Source organism: Mauremys mutica, chromosome 10 (assembly GCF_020497125.1).
Source record: "Mauremys mutica isolate MM-2020 ecotype Southern chromosome 10, ASM2049712v1, whole genome shotgun sequence".
Lineage (NCBI taxonomy): Eukaryota > Metazoa > Chordata > Testudines > Geoemydidae > Mauremys > Mauremys mutica.
Genome location: NC_059081.1, coordinates 19,741,155 through 19,758,405, shown reverse-complemented (window position 1 = coordinate 19,758,405; position 17,251 = coordinate 19,741,155). Strand labels below are relative to the sequence as shown.

The window sequence follows — 17,251 nt, the reverse complement described above, 5'->3', positions numbered from 1 at the left end:
CCAGTAGTCAGAGTCAAGGGTCAAAGCCAGAGTCAGGAATTGAGAAGGGGAGCAGGAACAAGGCTGGACACAAGTCAGGCACAGGAGTGATCACGGGGGCAGGCATAAGCACTGAGCAGCCAGGGACCTGCTGCTGGGCTTAAGAGTGCCCTTGCTGACTTCCTTCAGGTGGGTTGGCCAGTTGGGTGGTTCTGCTGTAGCTCATCTGTGTTCATTTGTCTGGAGACTGAGCTAGTTAGTCCCAGGCTAACCTACAGGCCTTCATTCCTTACACCAGGTCTCCCAAGTCCCAGGACAGCGTCCTGTCTACTGGACCATTCTTCCTCTCACATGAAGCTCACTTTTGCTCACCCAGATGCTGGGCCAACTACAGGCAGAACCTACTCCTCAGGCACAAGAACAGCCTCTTTCACCAGCCCTGCACAAACCCAAGTGACTGACAGGGGACCCTGGAGCTACAGTTATGCTCCCTATGCAGGCAGCAGGAAAGGTGAAGCAAAGGAGCCCATCTCTGCCACTGAAGAAGCCCCTCTGCACTGCAGTGACCCTCCCAAGACTACCTATGACAACTTTACAGCCAGACCCTATTGGTGTGGCACAACCCCCAAGAATCTGGGCCAATGTCATCAAGTTTAGATATTCCACACTCTGACTTCCCTGCCCTACTTCTACTAGGATTACTGGTCTTTTTGCACCCTTTTCCTCCTGGGTTTGCCAGAGATTCTTTATTGCTATATATAGATTCTGTAAGCAATAAGGATTCCCTTTACAACTTCCTGACATTCTGTAGTTTCCCAGCTTATAGTTAACTACTGAAAAAGTGATAAAAATAATAATCCACTTGCTACACTGATATGTGGCATCTTGTTAGCTGTGTTTTTGTCCTGCGTTCATGTCAGAGCACCGTAAATATTAGCTAAGACCACCTGGTAGGTTTTTGGCTTTCCCATCATTTAACTTCCTAGTGAGATGGGATCTCCAGCCAGCACCTCCCAGCGTCTGGGCACTGTGAAAGAGTACAGACATTTCTGAGGAAAATACAGTGACCTACCTTTCGTAACTGTTGTTCTTGGAGATGTGTTGCTCATGTCCATTCCAATTAGGTGTGTGCGGGCTGCGTGCACAGTAGCCGGAAGGTTTCTCCCATAGCAGTAACTGATGGGCCAGCTCAGGCACTGCCTGGAGTTGCGCCTCCATGGCGCTATATATAGGGCTCCACCAATTGCCCACCATTTCCATTCCTTCTTGCTGGCATTGCTCCGACAGAGGGGTAGGGAGGTGGGTCTTGGCATGGACGTGAGCAAGACATCTCGAAGAACAACAGTTACGAAAGGTAGGTAACCATTTTTTCTTCTTCAAGTGCTTGCTCATGTCGATTCCAATTAGGTGACTCCCAAGCAGGAACTCTGAGGCGGGGTCGGAGCTTACGGGTTCGCTAATTGGAGCGCTGCTCTGCCATTGTCTCTAGCCTGCTGAGTAATAGCATAAGGCGAGGTAAAAGTGTGGATTGAGGACCACGTTGCAGCCCAGCAAGTTTCCTGGGTCAGAACTCGGGCCAGGAATGCCACTGAAGATGCCTGCACCAGCAGGGAGTGTGCTGTCAGTGCGGGGGCAGGTATTTTTGCCAGATCGTAGCATGTCTGGACATGCTCTCAGCTCCCTGATGTTGATGTGAAGTGAGAGCTCTGCTTGGGACCAGAGGCCCTGAGTCCTGAGCTCCCCCAGATGCCCTCCCCATGCCACTACTCATGTGTTCTTGACTAGGGAAAGAGAATGTTGAAGTCTGGAGAAGGGAATCCCCACACACACAGTCTGCGGGTTGAGCCACCATAGGGTTGAGGACAATGAGCTCTTTTGCCACCTCAAAGACCTCCAGCGTGGAGGGCAACTCCAAAGCCTCCCCATGACTCTCCTGGAGAGGGGAGTCCTGAGGAGCCAAACTTGACTGACGCCTTGTCGAGGCAGGAGTCAATGGTGTCGGGCTAAGTGGTGCTGCACTTACATGGCCCAATGCTTATGAGTCCTTCCGTCCCGGTCTCAGTGTGAGTGATTGCCCCATCTGGCTTCTTCTTGTGGGGCACTGGGGATTGGAAGTGGTGCTGCATGCTGCCATGCATGGAGCCCCTGTGCAGGGAGCTCTGTCAGTACTGAGCGTCTGTATCTGAGTCCTTTCTCAGTGCCCAAGTTTCTTGTGTCAATGCTGTAGCACTGCACACCAGTGTTGAAGTGCTAGGCGTCGGTTCAGCTAATCTTGGCTCTGAGTGGAGATGGATAGCAGCCTCTATCAGAAGGATCTTCAACCGTTGGGTCTCTGTTTTTGAATCCTGGGACAGAAACCCCTACAGATCTTGCAATGGTCCTTCTAATGCAATTCCCCCAGGCACTTCAAGCAGGAAGTGTGAGGGTCGTTCCTGGGCACAGGCTTAAACCCCAGGGACCAAGGCATGCTCTGGGACTGGGGTGGAAGGAGGGAAACAGGGGGTACCCCCAGAACAATTCCCTACTGGAATTCTAACTATATAATGACTTAACTAACTACAACTACTAACTAACTGATTTAAGTATTTACAGAAAAACAGTCTGAAGACTGCTAGTGAGAAGGCTTGCTGAGGCAAGAGAAACAAGCGTTCCAGCTAATTGTCATAGGTGGTAAGAAGGAACTGAAGTGGTGGCAGATCGGCAGGGCCCTATGTATGGCGCTATTAAGGCACAACTCCAGGGGGTGCCTGAGCTGACAGGTACCGCTAGGGGAAAAACCTTCTGGCTACTGTGCATGCGGCGCGCACACACCTAATTGGAATCGACATGAGCAAGCACTGGAAAAAGATGTACATATTTAGTATTCCACCAGCTCACCCTGATCTTTCACAACTGCTGCCTGAAGCCCTCATTTTTTGTCACCCTTAGCTGAATCCTGCTATTCCCTCCTGCCCCCCAAGGCAACAACATTTTGGAACTGAGGTGGTCTGCTGGAAAGGACTGACATAGATTTGCCCAAGTCGAGAGCTGAATCAGAGTGAATGTCACCTCCTCAGACTTTGGTGTGATGTCTCCATGTTTAATTGAATTGCATTGCTTTTTTTTTGTGTGTGCAAACTTTCATCTTGTGTTGTTCATTATCTCCTCTTGGCATTTTTCCTGCATTATTGGAATGAAGCATCTCCCCCTTCCATTGAATCTGTATCAGTGGACCATTCTGCCAAATATTGTTTTGTTTTTCCAAGTTGAATCTCATTTTAATTTCCTGTCCATTACACAGTCCCAGCTTTAATGTTGCCTTCTGGATCTTTTTTGCTACAGGCTTTAACAGATTGTGGTTTTTTGTTTGAGTTCAGTTCAGCTGCAAGTAGACATGTGTCCGTATCAGAAAGGGCTCTCTTGCTGGCCATATCAGTAGAGATGACAAGATTGAGTAGATACAAACCAAACTACGTCACTAGATCTAGTGGGAATTTCTTAACTATTTTTAAACAGGAAAATTCAGATTTATCAAAAGGAAAAAATTTGTAGGAAATTACCAGTTTCAACAAAAAATTTTGCTAAGGAAGGTTTCCCAGGTCCAAGATAGATGTCCAAGAGAGAGAGATGTCCAAGCACTCATATGGAGAGAGTGCTATCACACCTGGTTATTCTAGGGGGCACGTAAGACCCAAGCTCTGCCTCATTCAGACCAGGGACTTGAACTTGGATCTTCCATATCTAGGATAAGAGTCCTAACCACGATAGTATTGGCTATTCTGGGAGGGCGGCGGGTGTCTTTCAACATCTCCTGTTGGACCCATTGCACTTACATTAAATATTCACTGGAGCAAGGACATGAACCAATGTCTCCCATATCCCAGGTGACTGCCCTAACCACCAGGCTGTTGGGAATTCTGGGATCTGTCTGGTTCTGATTTTTCACAAACAACTTCATACGGTCTTGGTTTTGTCCTGATGCAGGACAGGAAAATCATTTCTGCCCAGCTGTACTACTCACCCCTAAAAGGTGGCCCTTCAGAGTCACAGTTGAGGCACACTGTCAGAGCCAACATAAAGAAGCTTGCACTCATATGGACTTTGTATCTTATGTGGACAGTTTTCTTCTGAATCTTGAACAAAATATTTTTAAACACTAAATTTAGCCTCCCCTTGTGGGTGCACTAAATGACCAATTGGTAGACAGAGCCCTTCCCCTCCACCCAAACAAAGCAAAGGGCAGTACATAAGAGACAATAGATGCTTTACAGACCAAAAAAACCAAACACACAAATGGGTCCAGGTCCTGGGTTATGCGCAATCTATTTCCTAGGGAAAAATAGGTTAAACTCATTCTAATCAAACAACTAGATTCCTGTTCATTTGAAAAATATACTGCAGCAGTGCATTTAAAGTGTTTTGATCTCCCAAGAAAATACTTGGCTTGTCCTCACAACAAATCTGCATTTTTCAGAAATACTGGAGCCTGAATATGCAAATGGTAAGAATGTATTAATTATCATTAGTCATTCCTTCACAAAGACTAGAAGTAATTGGAGAAATAATTTGAGAAAATTGAAGTACGTGACAGAACGCATTAAGATTCATCAAGTTTCAATTCTCTTGTTCTGTCAGCTTGTCAAAAGTAGATGTCTGCTACTCCAGCATTACTGGGTTAAACATTTCATTTCCCACTCCCCTCTCCTTATAATTTGCTTTGAAATTAACTAGATCTGGCATGGTACATTTTCTATTTAATGGGCAATATTACAAACAAGATTAACAGAAAGGGTTGTAAAGCATTGTTTTTAAGAAACTTAATTAGGTGTGATTCTCACTATTAGAGAGCTTAGAGGGACAAGGTGAGTGATACCTTTATTGGTGAGCGAGACGAGCTTTCAAGCTCTCTCTCACCAACAGTTGGTCCAATAAAAGATACTGCCTCACCCACTTTGCCTCTCTAATATCCTGGGACCGACGCTGCTACAAACACTGCATATTAGTTAACGAGTTTGCTAGATGAAGTATCCTGTATTGTCACAATTGGCTTGGAAGGTGCCGTCATATAAATATGCCGGATATGCAAGTGGAATGAATTTACTCATAAGGTCCAAAACAAAGCATTTATGTTGCTCTATATCTACACCCTGCACCAATTCACCTTGAATAGATTAGTCTGTGAATATGCAACACCTTCCAAATATTTTACTCAAACATCTAAGGAGAATTTGGATAACACCACTTCAATATTTAAAATTACAGTAAACAATTAGTTTAGAAGCCTGTCCCTGAATATAATTAAAACAGTTCTGATAACTTCTCAATATAGGACTTCAAAATCAGCACCACCAATTAAAGCTGCCCCTTAGGTCAGCAAATATTACACACCACCACCTAAATGGAACCCAAGGACATAATCCTTGAAACAGCTCATTTGGCAATTTAAACTGTTCCAAGTATCATTAATGGTCTTTTAGAGCTGTGGTCTCAGCCTTTTGCCTGAATTGGCAGGGGTTGTAATCTGCAAAGGCAGCATAATTATTTCCTGGTATGGAATCCAACTGTCTTATTAAACAATGATTAAGGATAGGTGACTGATCTGCTGAAGTGTAGACACACCCTGGTCATGTTCCCTCTCTCAGCTGTGGGCCCTTATGCCAGTTGTAGGCAAAGGAATAAGAGGAGCCACAGCTCCAGGCATATGCCACTGGAAGAGGCCCCCTACACTTGGGTGATCCTGGTTGGCTATCCTGGTTTTATGGGCCAGTATGAGCCAGCATAATGCATAGCAGGCCTGAGGCAGGAGAGAATTCAGCCTCAGTACTTTCCATCTTGCCTCATGGCTTTTATTTTGTGTCTGAAAGACATACAGACAACATCGCAGCGTGAGGTTAGCAACATTTAATGTGCATCTTACTTTCTACAATGCATTGCATGGTGTGTCTGGAAACATCACTTGGGTCTTAATTTGGTAGGGGTAGGGTGGGGGTGGCATAATGATGCTACAGACTAGTTCTTGTTGCCTGCTTGGGCGGGCACTTAAATTGCATGCTTCAGTAGCAGGTAATTTGTTTTGAATTTCAAGGCCCAACAAATATAACTGAACTCGGTTGGAAAATTATGTGCACCTAATACATACAAATTAGCCTTAAACCTTTCAGAGTTATTTTAAACATCAAAATGATTTACTTGGGAACAGGTCAAAATATCCTGGCTCCCAATAACTTTTATTTGTCAAGGCAGTTTGGCATCTTAAACATACCAGTCTTTGCAAATACTTCTAAAATGTGCTTTTTAGCTGTTAATAGCAATCAGTAAGCTACAGTGAGTGATACGGTATTGCAAAACATTTAGCAATGAATTTACAGAATATTCATATATGTAAATACACACAAGGAAAGAACGTCAAGTTCCAGGCCACAGGGTGCTACTCCCAGCTCTGCCACTGACTTACTATGTGACCTTGGGAAAGTTTTTAGATAGATCAGGATAAAATATTTTGCATGGGAACTTGCGTAGTATCTGCCTATCCTATTATGGTCTAGACAGAACTATCAGTGTGTTTTTGTGATCCTAAAAATTATTCAACAATTGAAATTTAAAAATAACTGAACAATTATGTCATGTCAGAGAGCAAAATAACTGATAATTTTAAACTCATCTTACACTAAAGTTACTCTTTGAAGAATGACTAAAAATTGTATAGGCCAATATTCTCTAGAGTTACATATTTGCTTAACTTTATGAACTATGAGTAGTCATATTAACTTCCCTGGGACTGCTCTCGGTGCATAAAGTTAAGCATGTGCATATGTTTTTGCAGGATCAACATCATAACAACTGTGTGTCTCTTTCAAGGGCTTCCACAAAATGTGCTTCCCTAACTTCTGGGTCAGCAAATTAAAAGTCAAGCTGTTCTTTTTTGGCTTGCTCTTCGTCACTAGTAATAAGTAAATTCTGATAGAACAATTTAACAATTTTGTTGATTCACAACCCATAACGGAATCCAGCTCACACATGTGTATGAGTGTTGACTCTGCAGATCCAGTAGGAATAGTAGTAACATACTTAAACTGCCACTGACTTAATTGACTGCCACCATTCTGATCAGTTGGTGCCATATTACAATTCATAATTTATTGCAATAAAAATTAGCTACATAAAAATAGTTTGCATCACTGTGTTCCAAAAGTCTAGGCAGAATCCAAAACAAATACCAGTGTCAGGCCCCGACACCTTATTTTGGAATAGAATCTTTCAAAGCAAGTTAAATCCTCTCTACTCCACGGGATTTAGAATGTATTTTGAAGGATACTAACCTAATCTGCAGTGGAATACTTTAGCACTGACTCAAAACCAAAAAGCCTTTCTACTATTTCTATAAAGTCATGCCAAACAGAAATTCTGCAGTCTTGTTTTTTCCTCCCAGGAGTTCCAAATTGCAAAGTAACTTGTCTGCCATTTATAATATTGAAACAATGAAAATTCAGTGGCACATTGTGCATTGGGTTGTCAACCCTCCAGGATTGTCCTGGAGTCTCCAGGAATTAAAGATTAATCTTTTATTAAAGATTATGTCATGTGAGGAAACCTCCAGAATATGTCCAACCAAAACTGGCAACCCTAATTGTACATAACTGAAAACATGGATTCACATAAAACTGTCAATGTAAAATATTGGATTGAGATAACTTGTTTGCCTGTAGTTGCAATGCCATCTCCTCTTTTCCAGAACACTCATGAATATTGTCAGCAGAATCTGTCTTTTGTGGTAGCAGTAGAAAAGGAAGTCCCTTGCATCATAGATCTGAAATGCTTCATTCCATTTCTGTGCTTGTATTTCTTCCAGCTTTCTCTGGTAGAAGAATGAATCTTCAAAATAGATGATGCAACAATAAAATAAGCTACTCAAGGTAGACAGTGGAAAACTACAAGAGAGCCTACAGCAAGATAAGCAGTCTAAGAAATCTGGTACAATTTGAGCAGTCTCCTCAATTGCTGTATGATCATAATTTTAAACGCCAAGTCATTTCTGTATGATGCACATAGTCAGTTTTATCTTTAATACAATCTATTAAAAATAAACTCATCCAGTAATATTTGTATTGGAATTTAATTGTCCAATAACCTTGTGACATGGACTGCAAACAACTCCATCATTTATAATGGAAGTTCAGACTGACAGATAGAAAACCTCAAAATTAAATGTTTTCAATAAAGAGCATAACTGAGTGCACTGTATACTTGGTTTAAAATAAAGGCTACAAGAAGGTACATTACGATCTAAAAACAAATCAACCTTTTAGATAATTAAATGAAGCTTTTAAAACCAGTGTAGGTTATCATGGCTTTTAAATAACTACAAGAGCAAGTTATAAAATTCAAGGGAGTACCATCAAGATATACATTGTATGAAATGGCACTTCCCTCATCTAACCAATTGTCTAGACTGTTGCATGCTTGGCATTCTGTGTAGTAGGGAAAGTGCCTTTTATTTCCATGACTTATCCTACCAGCACCATCAAGATTTGCTACTCAATTTTCTCTTAAAATATAAAGTTGAAATATACATGTTGAAACAAGTAAACTATCCTCCAAAAGTTGCTGAAGACAATAAATGTTGCTAATGAGACTTGAGCTGAGATAAGATCCTGTTATATCTTTACTGTAGAATATTTATGATCTAAGCTTTCTTACATGCCCCTCAGTTTCCCAATATGAAAACAGGAAGCAACTCATTAGACTTTAGCACAGGAAGAAAACAATTTTGTCTCAATGCTAAATTTAAATCTAGTAAGCTGCACAAAGCAAGGAATTACTGTGAGATGACAAAGTAAATGCCTCATCTCCACAGAAGGAAAGATGACTTATAAGGTGCTCCTTGATAAAAATACAGTACGTCTCAAGCAGGCAGAGTTGGAGGACTTAACCAGAAGAGTTTTCTTTAACATCAGCTAAAATGTAGTGCCTAGTTAAAGAATTCTTATGTAATGACCTGCATAGTATAAGCTAAATTTCATAGTAGGTTTGTTTTCTGTGCTAGATCAATAAGGGTTGCTTTGAACTTAACTAGGTGGCGACACTGTTATTAACTGTTGGCACGGACCTCAGAAAGAAGTTAATTGAGGTCACTAGGCTGACTCTGGCATGAGGTAACTGCTTAAGATCCTAGTCATAGGCAAAGGGGGTGAAAAGGGTCTTCGGTGCGGACCAGTGTCAGGAAAACAGTTGAAGTTTAAATTGCCTAGGCACTGCTGAACAGGTATCACTTTTTGTTACAGTCAAGATTATCTTTTGGTCCCTGTAATTGATGTAGTAACTTATCTCGATAGTGTCCATTTCTGAAAGTTTATCTTTCTTATAGTTTTAGGTTTTCCTCCAAATCCAATGTGATTTATTTTCTTTACATCAGCAATGCAAATAATTCTATGCATTTTTGCAAATATTAAAAAAAAATCAGGATACAAAATATCTACAATACATTAAATAAATGAGCTATCAATAGAGGTCAAATCCAAACATTTTCTTGAAACAAATGTTAATAATGTCACCAGCACATCTATACCTCATATACCTATGTCCACTCATCATTTTCTTGGGCTTTCAGTGAGTCTTGTATGATCCTTTTAAGGTCTTGGTTCTGTGGGAATGTGGTGGGAATGAAAGACACACAAGGCTATTTTATAGAGCCTCCACTACCCCCTCATTTTTTACCAAAGGATTTTAGCTTGGATACCTCCCTCAATAATCACTACTTTGGAGGTATTGCTTGGGGAGAAGTTGGTCTCTCAGGTATGCAGTCCTCAAAATATTTAGAGTTTTATAGGTCAAAACATTTAAACGCCAGCCTGAAGACTAACCAAAAGCCAGTGAAGATTGCGATATGCTCTCTACTGGAAGAGCCACCACTTATGGGGGCAACAACATTCTACACCATTTTAAATTTCTGAATTGTCTTATGTATATTTGTGTATTAATACACTCTTATCTCAAGAGGAGAGGCATAGGTAACTACAGTGAGTTCAAATCCAAAAGAAAATACAAGTTGCACAGAAGAATTCTGTATAAGTAACAACTTTATTGTAACTTGATGTGCTGAAATGCAAAAAATATTTTCAGCAACAAGATACAAAAAGTATTTCAACATTAACATCAGCTGATAAAAATGCTGGATGGTTTGATGCAAGTGTTCACGTATCTGAATTCTCTTAATCATTTCCATCTCAAAACAGGTCTAAATCATTTCATTAGTTTCATTTTTAAAACAGGACGCATTTATGTTATGCCTTCTTTTTGAATTCTCAAAAACCAGGATTAGCTAGGTTACAGAAAGTGACGAAACCTACCAATGCAAACACTTAAAGAAATGAATTCCCTTTCCAAACTAAGTCCATTTATTGCAAACAAAAGCCAAGTTGTGAGACTAATTAAGATAGAATATAAACTACACACCTATCATGAGATCAATGCCAGTTGAGAAAAAAGTTAATCAATTTTAGTGTCAATTAAAATTAAGAATATGTAATTTGGGTAAAGTATAGATTTTAACATTAGTTCTGATAGCTATTAGTTGTATCTCAGTTTTGCACTCTGGTATCTTCTATAACAGTCTTAATCCATGGGGGTGGATTATTCTATGAGGGTAGGCAGTACATAGGCCTTACGCTGTCTCTAAACACAGTGGTGAGTTTCACTCTAAATATTTAAATCACTATGAGAATCAAATATTTGAAGTGTAAGACCCAAATCACCCCAGATAACTTAAACCTTCCTTTGTGTTTGCAATTTCCACATTTAAGAAATCAAAGAACAAAAAAAAAAAAAAAAAAAAAAAAAAAATCAGACTGCAATCATACAACCAGTATTATATTTTTGCAGGAGACCATTATCTAATAAACAAGTCTGTAAACCTTGCTAAAAGTTATAGTATTTATTATCCAGACAGTAATCTGAATTTAAGAACCAAATAAGAACCAAGCAAAACATGGTGGAGTTCAAATCAGTATTCCATAACTTATTATTATGTTATTTTTGTACCAAACAGCATTCTCCTTAAGAACTTGTAAAATACTTTTTTTTAAAGATTTAATATCCTATTAATCTTGTATTCATTGCAAAGGTATCCTAGAAAAGGCACTCTGTGTTCATACTTCAGAATGCAGTAAATGGACTATAAAACAAGGATTTTTTTTAAACTTCATCCATTCAAAACACCTCCCCAGAAAAAGTCCAAATGGAAAAATGATGTAATCAGCTCTACCATCATTCCAACAGTGAACTGAGTGCTTATTTTTAGCAAGTCGTTTAAAAAAAAAAAAAAGACTACCACACAAAATCGCAGATACACACACAACACATGCAGGGTTCTCCCTAGAAAAGTTTGAAAGTGGTAGCTATTGTAATATTTAAGAGAGTAGGGTTAGAAAGCCAAAACAAGATACCCTCACACTTTGTGCTCCAAATCCTTTAAACATACTAAATACATTTTCAGGATTTCTGTATGTTGGCCCAAAAAAACCCCCGGTACTTTTATACTAGAGAGTTTTACATCTGTTGAACTTAAAACTGGTCACTGTGTTTTTAAAGGACACACTCTTGAGATGTGGGGAACAAAAACAAGGGGCTGAACCTAAAGGAGAAAGTTGTTCTTACCAGCTATTTATTTGGGTCCAGTGAGAACACTGCATGTGGTTCAACCGAGAATGAGAAGGTGAATAATTAGTGCACACTTAAGAATACAGCAATTGTTTTACCTTTTTCTTAAGAGCTGACAAAACTTAAAATTATACATAATAAATTAAACCAAATATAAGCAAATCAATAGTCATGATTTTCCATTGCTGTAATGTATGTTGTGCACTGCCTTACTGGAAAAATGGACATTTCCACAAATGTAGATATTCTTACAGCACAGTGTTTGACATTTTTTGGTACAAAGTGTGCTATTAAGCTTTTAAAAAAATCTTCAGAACAAAATCCTTAAGCTCGCATTAGATAGCTGAATGTTGTAATTTAGAACAAGCTGAACTGGACAATCATAATTACAGTATTGAATATTCAAGTCACTTTGTATATTAGAGCTGCAAGTTTCAACAGCGAGCTTGTTCATGAGGAGTACGAATATATTAGTTCTAATTTGTTATACACACTGCAGCAAAAATGTCACTATTTTGGAGGGAACACGGACCCTTATAAACCCTAACATGAAGAATGCTTACAAAAATCTTAATTTAGATAAATATTTAAAGAAAAAATTGATAAATGATAAATTGTTCCATAAATAGAGTCCAGTAAGATGCCCCCTGTACCGTTCAGACACTTGTCTAAGAATGCTTCTGATTTTATATTTAAGCCACATAAAGATTTAGTTCAAACAGTGTGTGCAAGCATTTAGAGATTTGTTTTTTTTAAAACTGGACTGGGCACTTATTTCCGGTTGGTCTATGCTAAAGGTTTACTTGGTAACAAAATATAAAAACATATATACTTTACCCTCCTAAAACTTCTTTAGGATTAATTCAGAGAAATCTTAAAGAGATTAGGAAGGAGAGATCTTTTCAGAAGGTAAATCTTAAATTTCATTTTTCATGTAAGTCTACAGGCAAACTGAAGTCTTTATCTTAATGTGTTTATACATTACAGTGAGATCCCCTCCCATTTCCCACTTTTAAATGCAATCTTGCCAAACAACAAATATAGCATATTATTACCCTTACAGTAAATTCAATGTTATAACTCGGGAAACATTTAGAATGTACACTACTGCAGATTTCCCACCCCCCCCAATGTAAACAAAGCTATCAAACACTGAAAATGTTGGTATTAAAGCTAAGGTTCATATAATAAAGAACTGGCCCATGATAAGCAGTTTACAAATGTTTCATCCTTTTCACATTATGCAGAATTTCAATACCATCCACAATGCTAGTACAATAACTGAAATGCTAGCAAATATCATCTGACATTTCAGGGACCTATTCTTCCTACTATATGTTACTTCCACTGGTGTGAATGGAAATTGTGCACACATGTTGAGTGGAGAACAGACCCTCTTCCAAAGTTTTGTTTTGTCATTCACATGCCTTTCTCAAAAATGTGAAAATATTCAACATAGAACATGAGAGTTTACAATATTCACGTTCAATTAAGTCTTCAAAGACATGCTTTTCTTGTTCATAATAAGAAAACTAAATCCCATGTGGCTGTGGGCATCTTAAAATGTATTTAAAAAGTTACGCCACAATTACCTGTACCTCATTAATTCATCAAAAGCAAAATATATATGTACCACACAACATACAAAAGTTACGCATTAAAAGTGCATATTCAGAATCCATTTGGCCCATTTCTTAAATTTACATTTGGTCATTCTATGCATCCTTTACTTTTCTATGTAACCATACATGTGGGATATAAATATTTTTTTTTCAAATACAATACTATTCTCTCTTCACAGAAAAATCTTTACCTCTCACCCTATTCTCCGTTAAATGTAAACTAGCGATGGACCATAAAGAAACACAGGCAACAGGTTTATTATGTGTTTCTTTTTTTAACGTTTGTTGGACAGCTTTGACATACACACAATAGGCATTACAAACTATATTGAAAATACATTTTTGGGCCAAACCATTGCATATTTGCCCCCACAATGAAAAATAAATTATGTTCAAAGCAGTATATTGCCATTAACAGCCTGCTGGCATCCTCTGTAAGTAAACTGGTTCTCCCTATGTATTGTACTTGGACTAGGGGCACGTTATGTGCCTTCAGTTCAAGTGCTTTTAATGAGAGTCTAGTTGAAACCTTCCAGTTAGCACAGAACCAAACTATAATCTTCTTTTTTTTTTTTAAATAATGGAAGATCCCTTTCAAAAGTTAATCTTCAGTTATCAACTTTACTGCATTATGGAGCTAGTGCAATCCTGCATAGCCTAGTCAAAAAGACAAGGCACGATAAAAAAAATCAAGATACATTAGACTATATGGACTAGAGAGTCATTGAAGATAATTTAAGGCCTTTCAGTGAATTAGAGAGTAATCAGTCTAATTTAAAGCTGAGGATTAAACCATAAATTATCCAACTGAAAAGCAAACAATAGGCTTTTTCAGCTTCTGTTCTGTGGACAAGGATAACAAAAATTCTTGTTATGGTTTGTGAAAACACCTCTGGACATGGAAGAGTAGAGTCATTTCAGTTTCTCTAAAGTTCATGGAAGATTTCATGACTGCTTTAGCCGTTTGCGTGGAATGCCAAACTGTGGACACTGTGCAGATGCTAACGCTCGAAAGGCCTCTGCCACTAAGTGAGGATGAGAATGGATCATGGACTTCCAGCCTGCTGTTTCCATTATGTCTGTTGCTTGGCTGAAAACAAAAGGTTTAAGAATAATCTCAGTTAAAATGTATTATGTCCATATAATGCTGAATCCTAGAAAAGCGGAATCTGGAAAATACTTAGAATGATTTGACATGTGGAATGCTGTAATTGACTATAGCTGTATGTTATTTGTAACCAACACTGTATTCGCTTATACTTTAGTGAAATTACAGATTAACTGGAAGAAATATATTTAGCATTGTTTTGCAAATGGAATTTTGCCAGAGTGAAATGATCTATGCCATGCCTTCAGCCGAGACTATACACCAATTGTGTGGCAATCTTTAAGAAGAGTATCAACATATTTTATATGCCAGTTATAATTCTTCACTACTGAGCTCAGTGACACTGTGGCAGTACATGCTGTATCCCGAGGGACATATGGATATAAAAACCTTTTGTTACAGGTGAGTAAAGGAAAGGTACCCTTAGAAACCGTTCAGAAGTTCCAGCTCCCCTGTGCACGCTTTGGGAGAAGGCAAGAATTGACAGGCCAGGCCAACTCCCTCCTCAAGACCCACTTCAGTTACAATACTTACAGGAAAGCAGGCAACCAGAGAGAGCTAGGTTGTACTGCAGGAGAGGATAGCTGAGTTTTATATCTTTGTTTTTAAAGTTATCTTTCTAAATGATCTGGAACAGTCAAACTACATACCAGCTAACCTAGCTAACTGTGTGATCTTATCTATCTAGGTTCTTATACAGATGCCCAGCACTGGAAATATGTTTGTCGCCTTATTTCTCCCTCCCCTTCCTGCTTCTCTCACTTATTTGTTGCCTCTTCTTTCATATTAGAATGAGAACTCTGTGTCTGCCAGTGTATTTGCAGAGTGCCTGATACAAGAGAGTCCTGATCCTGGCTGGGGCCTTTGTACACTGTCATCATACACTCCCCCCACCTAGGGCCTCTTACTTTGCTGCAGCCTCCATGGGCACAAAGAGAAACTTGGCAGGCCTATATATAAAGGGAGGAAAAGATGCGTTTGCACAGTTTGCTGCTGCTCTCTCACTGCTCCCCACAGCAGCAAACTGAACCAAAGTGAGTGAGTAAAAGCTAATGTTGGCTGCTGTTGTCGTCTTCTGGCAGAGGACAGACTAGCCGCACCTCTTTTCCTTTGTGGAAGGGAAAGTAAAGGGGGTGAAGAACTGTGAGGAAGTATCTCCCAGAAAGCAAGGCTGCTGTTGCAGCAGCTTTACTTCACTTGCAATCTGCAGTTATCTCAATCATGTGAGAATGAAGGTGGAATCCATGTTTACAAAGGACGCCCTCCACTGCTAAACAGACTATAGGGGGTTCGTCTTTACTCCCCTGGCAGTCAAAGGAGAGTGTGGCTTTCTTGTACTAGTGGGTAATTTGGGATGCACTCCTCTGTAGGAAAAGGTAACTTTAAACTTTGTGAATCATTTTACTTACTTGCTATTCCAGTTTTTCCCATCTTTACACCCAAGTTGTCTAAGAACACTGCACCTATGACAGGGGAAGTTATACAAAAACATTTAGAAGGAAGGGATATTTAAGTACAGATATTTAAGACATTATTTCAAGTGTACTAAAGGAACATTACTTGCCTGTTAATAAAATCTATTGCTTGTGCTTTCAACTGTTCTGCGCTGTGCAAATCTGCGAGGATAAGAATGTCAGCAACGTTTTCTACTGAGAGGTTACTACAGAGTGCCTCCTCACACATGACCTTCAGCCGTTCCAGTGCATACTAATGAAAGAAAAAACTATACTAATCATTCTTCACACTTATTCTTTCTGCTGTAATCGGTAAAGTATAACAAATCTAAAAAACAATTTGCCCCAATCCTGTGAAGTGTTTAGCACCATTCCTGATGATTGACTAGTGTCCCTCACAGGAGAATTATTAAAACTGCTAACTTAAAATTAATTTACTTCACCCCCCCCACTGTACTAACATGAAGAAAAGCCATAAATATATTATTAAAATATTATTCCAGTTCCTATAATCATATCAGATCAGACCACTGGCTCAATAATCTAGTAAAATATTTGACAGTGTCCAGTCCCAGAAATTTCAGATTAAAGTGCAAGAAACCTCAGAGGAAAATTATGTAAAATTCCACTGGAGAAGGTTCTTCCTAATCCCTGCCAGTGATTTGCTTATTCCCTAGATAAAACATCCATAATTGCATTATTAGACATATACATCTTTTAAACTCCTCCTAAGCTCTTACCTCAATGGTATGCTGTGGCAATGAGTTCCAAAGGTATACATGAGTCCAAAAAAAGCCTGGTCAGTTATAAATTTGTTGTATTTCATTAAATGTTCAATAATTCTTGTACAATGTAAAGGGCGAATAAGGAGTACCTAATTTCCCCATCAAAAGCTTTCTTTTTTTGTATACCTTTATAATAACCCCAACCATTCCTTTCAGAAAGACATTCTTATATGGATGCCCAGCACTGGAAATATATGTTTGTCACCTTATTTCTCCCTCCCCTTCCTGCTTGTCTCACTTATTTGTTGCCTCTTCTTTCATATTAGAATGAGAACTCTGTGTCTGCCAGTGTATTTGCAGAGAGCCTGATACAAGAGAGTCCTGATCCTGGCTGGGGCCTTTGTACACTGTCATCATACTCAATAGCAGTCCCTATAAGAAAATGATAGGTACTATGCAAATAAAGTATCACAATCTGTCCTTAATTTAAAGAATCCCAAACCTGAGTCACACAATACAGAATTTTTTCCATGCCTCAAATCATTTAGTTTTCTCATCTCTGCACCTCTCACATACCTGCTATATTCTTGAGATAGGGTGACCAGAACTGAACCCAGCAATCTAGGTAGAGGTATGCTATTGATACGTAAAGGAATCATTTTCTGTATTCTCTTTGGTATCGTATACATCTTAACAGTTTACTTTTTGACCACTGCTGCACGCTGAGCA

At 39.2% G+C, this 17,251-nt stretch overlaps 2 protein-coding genes across 7 annotated transcripts in view; one reads left to right on the top strand and one right to left on the bottom strand.

Annotated features, from left to right (window-relative positions):
- NXPH2 (neurexophilin 2) overlaps positions 1 to 7,972 on the top strand; it is a 102,292-nt gene extending 94,320 nt beyond the window's left edge. For both annotated transcript variants that reach the window (XR_006582647.1, XR_006582646.1), the window contains one exon: positions 7,808 to 7,972. The gene's annotated coding sequence lies outside the window, so the exon portion shown is untranslated. The remainder of the gene's footprint in view (positions 1 to 7,807) is intronic.
- A 2,044-nt stretch (positions 7,973 to 10,016) lies between these two features.
- SPOPL (speckle type BTB/POZ protein like) overlaps positions 10,017 to 17,251 on the bottom strand; it is a 62,619-nt gene continuing 55,384 nt past the window's right edge. For 4 of the 5 annotated variants that reach the window (XM_045032953.1, XM_045032954.1, XM_045032952.1 and 1 more), the window contains 3 exons: positions 15,908 to 16,050; positions 15,753 to 15,806; positions 10,017 to 14,325 (listed from right to left, as the gene is read on the bottom strand). In XM_045032953.1, coding sequence (XP_044888888.1) covers positions 14,181 to 14,325; positions 15,753 to 15,806; positions 15,908 to 16,050 — 342 coding nt within the window. In that variant the 3' untranslated portion in view covers positions 10,017 to 14,180. Of the gene's footprint in view, positions 14,326 to 15,752; positions 15,807 to 15,907; positions 16,051 to 16,787; positions 16,955 to 17,251 lie in introns of those variants that run through there. The other variant, XM_045032955.1, reaches the window with a different exon arrangement.